Below are 12,531 nucleotides of genomic sequence, written 5' to 3' on the forward strand. Positions count from 1 at the left end.
ATACATATGTCTATAAATACATAACAACACAATGGGAAAATAATAATAAATAGGTAATCTATAAAGCTTTTACATCCTGTATATAGAGGTAGCTGATAGGAATTTATAAAGGATCCAATTGAAAAATAATTCAAGGTTATGAATAGAAAATTTACTCCAGAAAACAAATAAATACTTAAAAATAGATCAGTCTCACTAATAATTAAAGAAATACAAGCTAAGCCATTACCACTTGGCTTTTCATTAGCTGTTTCTAACACTGAGGGTGTCACTGTAAAGGGGGGGAGGGGAGCTTTCTGCAGAGCGATTCGGCAGTTCACACCGCAAATGGTTACTACCCCTTGATTTACAGGAATGCACATCAAAGAAATAATTCAAAAGGGAAAAAAATAACTTATTTGAACATAGTATTTTGTAATTAAAACCTGTAAGTAATCCAAACAACCACTGGTAGGAGAGTGGCTAACTAGGAATCGCACACTAATTTAGTGAAACAGCAGATCCCCATTAGGAAAAGCAATCGGAGAATTTTAATGAAAAGTGCTAATAAGGAATTATAAACTAGAAAAGTAAAATTTCAAAAAATATGTATACAGTGGTATTATATTTCTACTACAGGATGGGAAGAAACCACAGAGTTTGGGCATAGTTGGTGACTAAAGGAATGGATATTTGTTATAATTGATAGATGTTTCTATTACATTTTTATTGTACAGTTGATTACAGATATAATTTAAAAATCAAACTGATGCTAGGATGCATTAATTGGATGCATTAATTGTCAGACACAGCAGCTAGAGAAAGAGATTTGCAGCCAGACAACCCTGGGTCAAAATCCTGGCTCTTCTACTCTTACTAGCTGTGTGATCTTAGACAAGTTACTCAATTTGTTTAGGTCTCAGTTTCCTCATTTGTAAAATGGAAATAATACCTACCATGCAGAGTTGTAGGGATTAAATAAGCCGATATTAAAAAGTTCACAATGCCAGGTACATGGTTATCTCTCTAAAAAAAGAATAGACAGGTGAAAATAGGGAGAGAGGGGGAAGGAGGGAGGAAGGAAAGGTTTGGATTCTAGACCAGACCGAACACAAATCTAATGTAGATTTGACTCGTGTTGAATACAGTAAAAAGATGATTCTATACCACACAGGACTTCTGAAGTCATCTTTTCAGTAGACTACCCAGTAAACTGAACCTAGAGAGGAACTGGGGAAAAAGTAAAACTTACTAAATATTTTTAATGCAATAAATAAATTGAGGATGTTTAAATTGAAGAAGAAAATGCTAATAGTTGACAATTACCATCTTCAGTGTATGAGGAAGTCCATAGAAGGCTAAATTTAAAAAGTAGATTTGAAGTAAAAACTATTTTAGCTAAACACGAAGAACTTTATTTTATAGTAAAGTAACACAGCAATCAACCAATAAATAAAAAGCCCAATAAAATAAATGCATATCATTGATTAGATATTAATAAACAGTAGGACTAGTTTCTGAAGGTAGTGGAGTCTTTGTCCCTGGGAGCCTCTCAAAAACAAACATTAAGCCATTTGTCTTGGAGACCTTAGACATTCTCCTGCCAGAGGTCAAGACCCGTGCATGTTTCTTATCTTTTAATCTACTGCTAATGTAATGACAGAAGGCATGGTGAAGTCAAAAATGAGTGTGCTCTGGGGGCTTCCTTAAAGGAGTGTGGTGGAGAAAATGTAAACACACCTGGTATGCTATAAGGTTCTGAGAAATAGAGCAATAAAATATGCAAAGGGCTTGGGACGTATTACATGCTCAGTAAATGACGATTATTGTCACTAATCATTCATTTCCAATAGTGTAGGTAAGAAGAAAGTTGGCTCAGGCTGGCCCGGTGGCATAGTGGTTAAGTTCATGTGCTCTGCTTTGGCAGCCCAGGGTTTGCTGATTCGAATCCTGGGTGCAGACCTACACACTGCTCACCAAGCCATGCTGTGGTGCATCCCACATGCAAAATGGAGGAAGATTGGCACAGACGTTAGCTCAGGACCAATCTTCCTCACAAAAGAGAAAAAAAGGGAAAGACGGAAAGTTGGCTTTCTGTCCAAAACAAAAACAACCTTACTCAAAAATAGCTTAGTAATCTGAGGATTAAGTACTCAAAATTGGCTTTCTTTTTAACATTTCCTCATTAAGTAGGGATTAAGGTAACCAAAGGAATATGGACGATCCTTAGGATATCCACAAGCCTTGAAATCAGAATAATGTTTGCTTCAGCCCCTGGGCTGCTGCATTCCTTGAAATTCTAGAGCCAACTGCCAGCACATTCAAGGTGCTGGTGGATCTTGATTACGATTACGATTACAATACTTTTGGTTATCTGCTCAAGCAAAGCATCGTTAGATAGCTTAGTTTCTATACTAGTCGTTCTCACCGTGTGGCTGGTCAGCAGTATCACCTGGGAACTGGTTAGAGACGTCAATTCTCAGGCCCACCCCATCCTACTGCATCATAAGCTCTGCATTCCATATTGAGTAGACCTCCCGGCGGTTCTAACGCTCGCTCAAGTTTGAGAGCTGTTCTCTTAGGAGAAGCCAACCCTAGGTACAAAGTAGGGTTTAACAAGTATTCCTCTCTTGTGAGGGTTTCTCCTGAGGCTCTATAGCCAAAATAAGGATTCCCCTCTATAGCCACAGGAAAAACTGTCGGCTCAAAATCAAGGGAAACTTCTTCAGGATTTATTCCTATATGACAAGAGCTCTGAAATTTGGATTCAAAAAAGAAAAAATATATAAAAGTTTGGTTCATGTTCAAGAAATTTCCTGCTTCAAGTTGAGGGTGAAGTAGTTGAAATAGAGAAATTACCCCCAGAACACTGACCTATTATTTCTTGATGGTAACCACTGAGTTCTTTCAGTGGAACTACATGACCAGGAGGGCTACTGGTAAACCTGATGTGTTAGAGGAGAAAGAAGGACAAAGATAAAGAAAAAAACCAGGAGAGAGGGAGAGTAAGGAGGGGAAATAAGAGCAACCATCAGTCAGATGTAGTGAGAGATGGGAGAAAGGAAGACAAGACCCAGAGGAGCAGAAGCAGGTGCCACTCAGTGGAAAACGTACCTTTTGCTACTATGCACGAGCCTGGCTTTCATAGAACAGTGTAAGTTTTCTAAAAAATAAACAAGATAAAAATAAGTCCATCCGATTTAGCAATCTATCCTAAACAATAATTGATCAGGTCTGATCACTCTGACGTCTCCCTTCTGCTTTATTTCATTCACATGTCTCACATTCTATGTCCTGCCCTTGTCTAAGGCTTCAGAAACACACCACAATTCAAACTCTCGCAAGGTTATCTGTTTAAATCATTTCAACTTCTTCTTTCTTTGCCCTTTTGCACATAATAGGTATCCTGAAGCATTAGATTAGCTTTTTTTGCCTTTGAAAAAACAAAATAATAGACTTTACTTTTTAAAAAGTATTGTTTTAGACTTACAGAATTATTGATCAAATGGTACATAGAGCTCCACACACCTACCCCACTGCCACCTCCCCACTCTCCCACCACCCCAGTGTCCCCTATTATTAACATCTTGCATTAGTGTGGTACATTTGTAACAATTAATGGACAATATTGATACATTATTAAGGATAGTCCCTAGTTTAAAGTTCACTCTTTGTGTTGGACAATTCTGTGGGTTTTGACCCATGCATGGTGACATGTATCCACCATCAAATACAGAATAGTCTCACTTCCCTGAAAATCATCTGAGTCAGATTAGCTCTTATTGGCTTTTCAAAATATGAAAATTATAAGGATAACTTAAATTTTTAGGATGAAAAATGCTCTGCAGGTGCAATGTTTTGTTAGTTTCTCTAATATGATCACTATTAGAAATGATGAGAAAATGAATCCCTATATAAATAGCAAAAACGATAGAATTTTATAGATAAAAAGAATCTTGAAGGTTAGTGAATCCCAAATTTGTCAAGGCTCTGCCCTCAAGTCTTTCAGCTTATATCATTTATATGCTGATTCTACTGAGGAGGAAGAAATAAATAGATAAACAAAGAAAAACAAAGCAAAAAACAAATTTTGGTTCTAAGTAATCCTCTGAAGCCCAATTCAATTAAGTATACATTCTTTTTTATTGCCTGTTTGCATGGGGAACATAATTATCAGCCAGAGCCCAATTTAAGAATGTTCATTATGAATGAAAGATGTCCTATCTAAGAACAGAATGGAATTCACTGATGCTTTATTCTTGGGACATTTGTAGGATTGTCAAGATACTGTGAGAGTGATAAATAAATTCTACATTTTTTTTTCTCCAAGACCGCGGATTTCAGTGACACTTGATAACCCTGTACTTTGGAACAATGAAAAAAAAAAAAATGAAACAATGACCTTGTTGAATATTTTGTCCTCAGATTCATTAGTCTTTAAAATGTAAATTGAACAATTTAAATCTGGACGAGTGAGACTATGGAGACTTCCATATGTCACTTTAAGTCCTTTGGAAATGAAGGATTTACCTTATAAAGCATTTATATTCCTGGGGCTGGTCCAGTGGCTCAGCGGTTAAGTTCACATGTCCCGCTTCTAGGCGGCCCGGGGTTCGCTCGTTTGGAATCCGGATGCAGACATGGCACCACTTGGCAAAAGCCATCCTGTGGTAGGCGTCCCACGTATAAAGTAGAGGAAGATGGGCACAGATGTTAGCTCAGGGCCAGTCTTCCTCAGCATAAAGAGGAGGATTGGCAGTAGTTAGCTCAGGGCTAAGCTTCCTCAAAAAAAAAAAAAAAGCATTTATATTCCTCACACCTTGACAATAGCGCTACTGTGATTCTTCCCTTTGTTTTAAAGAGGATAATGGCAGGCTTTACTTTAATTTATATCTGTTTTTTAGAGTACTTTTACTTGGTATTTCTCAGTCTCTTGATAACTTTATCATTAAGCTCAATCTTCATTTAAATCACCAGACTTATTTGGTGAAGTTCCATGAGCATTTATCTGAAAACATCTCAGAAAATTACTAATTTAACCTTTACTTTGGAAAGATCCATTGTAGAACTCGAATTGTATGTATTTGCCAGACTCCTTAAAATGGGTCATAATTATGTTTTTGTGTATTTGTCTGGGAAGATATTATGTAAGGGTAATTATTCTTCCCAAATGCTTTCTTTACCTCAAACACAGCAATACTTTCAATACCAAAATTGTTATTGAAAATGTGGCCAAGAAACAGATTTGGTGAAAATTAAGTGACTTAAGTTTATGTTTTAGCTTGTCAATGAGGTTAAGAAAATAAGTATTTTAATTTTTGCTATTAATTTTAAAAATCAGGATTGCAAAAAACAAACTTCTTTAGCCAAAGACATTTCTGAAAGTGAAATAGTCTGAAAAACTGACAGTCAGTCTCCTATTTTATCCACTAAGCCATAAGAAATGTAATAACTTGGGCAAATACCGGGGTGTGTTATTCACCTGCAAGATTCCCATGTACTGTCTCCCCATCAGGGCCATAGAGATTGGGGTGAAGAAGCTAGCAGATGTGGGCAACTCATCAGCCCAGGCACCCATCCATTCCAGAATGTACCTCAGGTCTCTCTGAGAGCCTATTTCCCAACACAATTGCCTCTATTTACGTGAAAGCCCTGAGTAGCAGCAGTCAGCTTCTCTCAGTCCCAACCCCAGAAGCGTTTCCAGGGCTGGAGAGACTGCGGGACAGGGATGCCTGCAGCCTCAGTGAGTGAGAGGTGACAGGTACAACAAAAATAGATTACATGTTATTACATACAATTCACTTTTATGGCTTTTACAGGTTGGGTAGCTTGTGTGTTACAGAAATTTAGGTAATTTTACACTAATATGTACTATAATCAATAACACCCTGGGCTTGCTAAACACGTTTCATTACTGCCTACAAAGCATTTAGAGAATGGCCAATTATCTCATACTTAGTAATTCTTTCCTAATGTTTGTGGTTACCCTGGCAAACTTTTGAAATGTGCTGTTTATTTTTACAGGAGCACGAGAACTCATTCAGGTATGGAACAAATGCCCTGCATTTCTTTGTGATCCCTGCTATCCAGCAGTCACCTCTGGGTCCTGGAATAGAGTAGTTAAGAGCTAAGGAATCCAGCTAGATGTTTTCATGCATTCCCTTTCCTGCCTTTCTCCATTCTAAATCCTTCACTGGAGAAACTCTTCCTCACAGCCTTCCTCATGCTGTCTTTCAAGAGGTAGACATCACTTTTTTCTGTGCTGGTAGAGTTCGCTTCCTAGTTCTCTGAATCAGACTCCTTGGGGATCAGCCACTCCCAGGCTAAGGAGAACCCAAACAACAATGGGGCCGCTTATCCTTGAAGATTTGGAAGGGAAGTGGTCCACAGCTAAATTTCTTGGTAAATCTAAATCCACCTAGCCCCTCTTTTCTTATTACTTACATCATTGGCCTCTGCTTTGCTGTCAGGTAATGCCATTTAATGCTTCTTTCAACAGTTTTTTCTTTACGTAGTACCATGTCTCAGGATCTTTAACTTGTAACGCCCTTTTGATGTGGAGGCTGTCGTGGAGGCTGTCGTAGAGGCACCGGTGGAGAGCTCTCCCCTTGCTGACTCCTGACCCATTTCTAAGTCACCATCTAACCTAGGGGGTGGAATAAACTCAGCTCCAGTCATGCACAGAAAAGAACATCATGGAAGGAACATAGAGGATATTTCACTGGACTTAAGTGGAGAGAAAAAAAAATACATCCATTTTAAAAACCAAGAACACTTGAAGGCATTTTTAGTCACATTTGCAAGAGTCCGACAAAAAAAAGCAAATTATTAGAGGAGAGGTGTTTATACAAATGGTATCTATCTTTGAGGCTTACTTCTGGGCTTTAGTGTCCAAAAGACCAGATGAACTTCACTGTACTGTAGCTTTACCTATATTCCAATCTAAAGTATTGAACATGGAAACGTGTAGGGAAATGCTATCATAGTTTATAAGAAAAATGCAAAATCTCCTTTGCAGTAGATAGAATTTCCATCTATCAATTTTCATCTATCATCCATTAATCTACCCCAAATTTTATTTCAAAAAGAAATCAAAGTAAATTTCCAGAAATTCCAGGGATGTCCAACTTGCAAATATTTCCCTCTTATTTTCTAAAGGCAAGGATATATCTAGCAGCAGCCTTATCACTAACACATAATTAGTGCCTTAGCATATAATCAGTACATTCTACATATATTCTGAAGCACTTGTTATTCAAGCCATGGAAATTTAAAATTAGTGTAGGACATCAATGCTTTTATTTTCATCCTATACATGACTGATTCTTTCACCTGTCTTCTGGCACAAACTCAATTTTGTTCAACTGAACAAGCATTCAATTCCTATCTATTATATGAGGCATTATGGCAGGCTCTGGGAGAGATTAAAAACAAATAAATAACAGAACATTACCTGGCCTGAAAATGTATGCACAATTAACATAAATCGGAATGTTACAGGTGCTTTAAAAGTGGAGAACCTAGTTTTAGCTCAAGAGAGAAAATCGTGAAAGATTCTATGAAGGAGGCAGCCTTTGAGTCAGGAAAAGAGAAACAAGAATAGCCCGGATATAGGGAACGGTGCGAACAAAGTCAAAGGGATAGAACCATTCTGGGTATGTTCAATTTAGGAGTAGTGAGAGAAGCACCTGGAGAGCAAGGCAGCAGCCAGATTACGGAGGTCTCAGGCCGTGCTAAGGAGACGGGATAGTACTTCTTGGTAGGTAAGGAGGAGCCGCTGAAACATGGCTAAATGATGACATAGTGTTACGTTTTCGGACGATGGGTCTGACTGCAATCTCTAAGAGGAGCTGGAGGAGGCTAGAGGTAGGAAGCCATTGTAATAGTCCAGGGTAAGAGCCGTCTTCCAGTCTAACGAGTCTACAGTCTAACCAGGCAAGACACCGCCAGACGGAAGCAAGGACACGAATATACAGTCAACAAGATTTATTGACTAACTACCTGTAGGGACAAGAGAATAAAAACTGAGGATGGCAGAGTTTGGGAGACAACATGACTAGGAGGTAGTGGGTCCATGAAACAAGCTAGGAAACGGAATCGGAGGAAATTTGGAAGGAAAAGATGAAGAATTCAGCTATTCAACACTGAACTCAGAATCAAAAGTCCTAGGTTTGAGTTCTAACTGCACTTCCTCTGTTCCATGAACGTGTCTTTTAATCTCTCTGGGCCTCAGTTTCTTCAACTATCAAATGGGCGTGCGTATGGGTGGGGAATGAGGAGGGCACGATGAGCTGTCCCAAGGCCCTTCCTGCTGTCATGAATTTATAAGCTGATATGTTTGTGGTCCTTGTGGCCCATCTTTTAAAATTTGGCAGGCAGTTTAAGATGGGGCTCTGGAAATGAGGAGCTAAGAAAAGATACAGAAAATATGGAGAAAAAATCCACTCTGAGCTTGTTAAATCACGAGGATGGTACAATGTATAAATTTAGCACGCGATTCTCACAAAGTATTAATTATTTTCTCTGTTTTCTTTCATGTACTTTCTTATTCTTTCTACTTTTCTCTCTTCTATCTTCCCATTTTCCCTTACTTAGGGTTGTATAGTTTTTCCATTTTCCCTCTGATTAGCATTTCTTTCCCCCTTTTCACACTCCTCTGAATCACATCTTTTCCTCCTTTCATAATCTCTTACTCACACTTAACACTCTTTACCCCAAGAAAAGCAAAGATTAGTAGAATCTTAATCCCTTGTCCCATTGAATTTAGACTGAATCTAGACTAAAAACGAGTCTGTCATTCCAATTTCTATTCTAGGCAGAAGCCAGAATATCAATTGCTCCCCACCGTAGTAAAACAAATCCCTGGTACCACGAACCTCATCAGAGTCACATTCACCCAACTCCTGGGCAGTCTAGAGGGGGACCATGGTCTCTAATTCATCTCTCAAACCTCTCAGCAGTTTGGAAGAATTATGCTTGTTCTCCTTTCTGAGTAAGGTTTTGGGTAAAGTGGCTCTTCAAATGTCCTGTTTTTAGGAAAAGGCTACGAAGCAGGGTAGCTTGTCTCTCTGGATCTGAGTCCATCTCTCTCCTTTCTCAACTTTCAATTTCTTATCTTTCTACGCTTTATTCTCCTTCACTTTTCTGATTTCTCTACAGTGAGCCCAAACCATAGGCCTATGTATAATCCTATGGTGTTTTTCCAAAATGGAAAGAAATGAGACGATGGATAGAGATTTGAGAAAAGAAGAAAAGGGAAAATCACTTATGAAATCTGGGCATGTCCTCCCCACCCTACCCAGCTTTCTTGTCTACTTTCCTCTTAACTATTGCTAATGAAATTCCTTGGAATCCTAAGCAGTCAGGTTCATTCTTTGTTTATGAAACCCAGGCTAAAAAGAGAGAGGGTGGAAGGACCTTAAAAGGCAAACTGTTTGTGAAATTTTACAATCGGATCCATTGGAAAAAATAAAGACATTTGTGATGAAGTGGATGGAACATCATTTGCATTTAAGACACAAATTAAGTTCTCTCTCCTTCTGTGCCTTTTTTTCTCTCCTGCTTTTGGCTGTTGTCTTTCTTCTTCACTTTCCCTCTGCCTAATGATCTCTCTTCCACTTTTCCCCACTATTTTTCTTTTTGCCCTCTGGCTCTCTCCCTTCATGTCAAATCCTCCTTTAATTTCTTCAATCTTGCACATCATCTGTCTCCCCCTTTCTCAGGGGAATGAATGTGAGGAAAGGAAGGAAAAGCAGAAACAGAAAAGGTCAATGGAAAAAACATGAAATTATAAGGTAATTTTTATAATTATGTCTCTATAGATATGAAAAACAGACATGACACTTTCACAAAATGTCAATAAACTGAATATTTTAACCTTGCATCTTATTACTTCTATAGTAGTAACAGTAGAGGTGGAATGAATGGAACATTGAGGGTTTTGTTGTGGTTTCTGCTCTAGAATCCATCAAGGGATAAAATGCAACATCAGCACAGGGAGCAGCCAGTGCTTCAGATGAGGCACTGGAAGGGAATTACTGCTGCTCCTTTTACAAGTGATTCCTTTCATTCTCGTTCCTGCTCTTCCTCTTTGCTCCCTCATCACGCTCTTTCACAACCTGCTTTGTTAGATTAGCCAACACAGCCAAGGCCTCTTTCTTTCATACCAAAATTATACAAATATTTATAGAGTGCCCATAGGGCTGCCATGTGCAATTGTGCAGATGGTACACTGCACAGAGCTGGGGGCCTTATTCCCATTGTAGTCTATATGCAGTGCACAACCTGCACAGCTATATGTGGTGGCCACATATATTCTAAACTTCGTTGAGACACTAGTTTTGCACAAATTACTTACGAGTGAAACTTCTCTCACCTACTTCTCCCAACATAGCTGTCACTGTGTATATGTGTGTGTGCATGTGCGTTTAGGGGCTGAGTTCGCAGACATGAAGGGAAGGTTGGTGAACCAGGGGTTGGACTCAGCAGGAACCACATGTCCATCTCATGAGAGTTCTGATGTTGGAATTGAGGTGCCCATACTTCTTTTCAACCTTCTGTCACTCTGCCACCAAAGTCAGCTTAGCACTTGAGCACTTAGTTTATTAAGAACTCTCCTTCCAGAGGCACACCATGGGCCAGAGGTAATGCACCAGAGGAAAACAACGTGGCCACAAAATAACAAATGTCTACACACAATAATCCCCTGGCCTCCACAGATACTCCTTAGTCTATGCCTCTTCTTTTGTCACTTCTTTTCCGTCTTAAGTATGCTCTTAATATTGTTTTATGCTGGTGGACAGTAAAGAGGTGGCACTCAGGGTGACTTGTGCTGGTTCTTACATCCATGCAGGTAAAGTCCCAAGCTTGGACATCTCTCAATATATAAGAGAATTCAGAGAGAGAAATCCCTTTAAAGATAAACTAATATTTTACAATAACTTTATTCTTTGATTGATATATTCTATAATAGTGAAATTTCAAATATTGGGGTCTCATTAAGAGAGATCTGGGGCCAGCCCCGTGGCCGAGTGGTTGGGTTCACACGCTCCACTTAGGCAGCTCAGGGTTTCACAGGTTCGGATCCTGGGCGAGAACATGGCACCATTCATCAAGCCATGCTGAGGCAGCGAACCACATGCCACAACTAAAAGGACCCACAACTAGAATATACAACCATGTACTGGGGGTCTGTGGGGAGAAGAGGAAGAAAAAAAAAAGGAAGATTGGCAACAAAAGTTAGCTCAAGTGCCAATCTTTAAGAAAAAAAAGAGATCTGCAAATCCAACGAAGGGCAAAAATGATGATATACATACCATATTTAAATCTTGACTTCTGAAATTTAAAAAAGGGCTCCCAAATATTTAAATTGTGAATTGCTTCTATATGGGAAAAGGTAGATAGTTTTTTTAAATGATGAAAAAAGTTTTGTTACTAATAAAGACTTCATATTATTACAACTGAAATAAAGTGAAAGTTAGTTGGCCCCCATTTACAATGAGCATATGTTACATGTATGTAAATCTCACATACGTGTGACCTATTTTAGGACTCAGTTTAGCATAGATCAAGACCTTGCAAATAACTCAATGACATATCCGTAAGTCTTAAAGAATAAAACCTCACAATCTTAATCTTGATATCTTGATTTATTAGATTCTTACATGGGTAGAAATAGCTTTTAAAAACAAAATTTTAATAAATTAAGAGGTTCCTTTAACATTTCTTCAACCCCTAGATTTAAAAAGTGAGATCTTCTCTGTCTAAAGTATTTTTATTGTTATATTAAGAAGAAAAGCTGTATTATAAATGTAATTTTACTTATTTCCATCCCTTATTTTACTTATATATAGTTTTTAAAAGTTTTATACTTGAGTAATAACTTTAAAAATATTCTGTACTTTAGACTTTTAAATTAATTGAATTGATTTTTCCATCTTTCTTTTTTTGGTCAGATAAATACAAACTACTCAACTGAAAAACAAGCACAGCTCAAGAAACAACCACCAACGCAAGGGAAAAATAAAGCAGTGTCTTCTGTGTGGCAGAAATAAAGGCTACTACTAATCATTAAGCATTTAAATCCATGTCAATCTAGTTTCTTAAATCTTAATTATTGTAATTGTGGATGTCTATTTTAAAGGAAGGTAGAGAACTATACAAAATAATAAGGTTTTCAATTCATAAACTCAATTTTTCTCTGTAGGGCTTCTTTTCTTTGGGATTGTTGGATAAATTTGCTATTCTCTTTGGTTTCACTTTTCTCGTTTGGAAATTAGCCCAAGGCTGTGTTGTTTCTAACACCGGGCACTGTGGGGTCCTTGAAGGCGGGGACCATGTTCTTTCCGTCTTTGTGTTCCAGCTGAGCACCTGGACTGAGAGACAGAATCGATGAATGCCATTTTCAAACAGATTTTTTTAAATCTCAATACTTTTAAAAATAAAAAAGAAACTACATACAGTCTCCATGCAAAGAATAGTTTGGATTTTTAAAAGCCACCACTTATTCATTTTCAAAAGCTGCCAGTCATTCTACAGTGCTTTGCATGCATT

At 38.2% G+C, this 12,531-nt stretch overlaps 1 protein-coding gene across 17 annotated transcripts in view; it reads left to right on the plus strand.

The window, feature by feature from the left end:
• Positions 1-12,061, plus strand: part of GARIN2 (golgi associated RAB2 interactor family member 2) — a 38,558-nt gene extending 26,497 nt beyond the window's left edge. For 5 of the 17 annotated variants that reach the window (XM_070594075.1, XM_070594076.1, XM_070594069.1 and 2 more), the window contains 3 exons: positions 6,004-6,023; positions 9,701-9,773; positions 11,934-12,061. In XM_070594075.1, the coding sequence (XP_070450176.1) occupies positions 6,004-6,023; positions 9,701-9,773; positions 11,934-11,937 (97 nt within the window). In that variant the 3' untranslated portion in view covers positions 11,938-12,061. Of the gene's footprint in view, positions 1-6,003; positions 6,024-8,574; positions 9,774-11,933 lie in introns of all 17 variants that reach the window. The other 12 variants (XR_547221.2, XR_547220.2, XR_011532969.1 and 9 more) reach the window with 4 other exon arrangements.
• Positions 12,062-12,531: the final 470 nt, after the last annotated feature.

This window comes from Equus przewalskii, chromosome 25 (genome assembly GCF_037783145.1).
Source record: "Equus przewalskii isolate Varuska chromosome 25, EquPr2, whole genome shotgun sequence".
In the NCBI taxonomy this organism is placed as follows: Eukaryota; Metazoa; Chordata; class Mammalia; order Perissodactyla; family Equidae; genus Equus; species Equus przewalskii.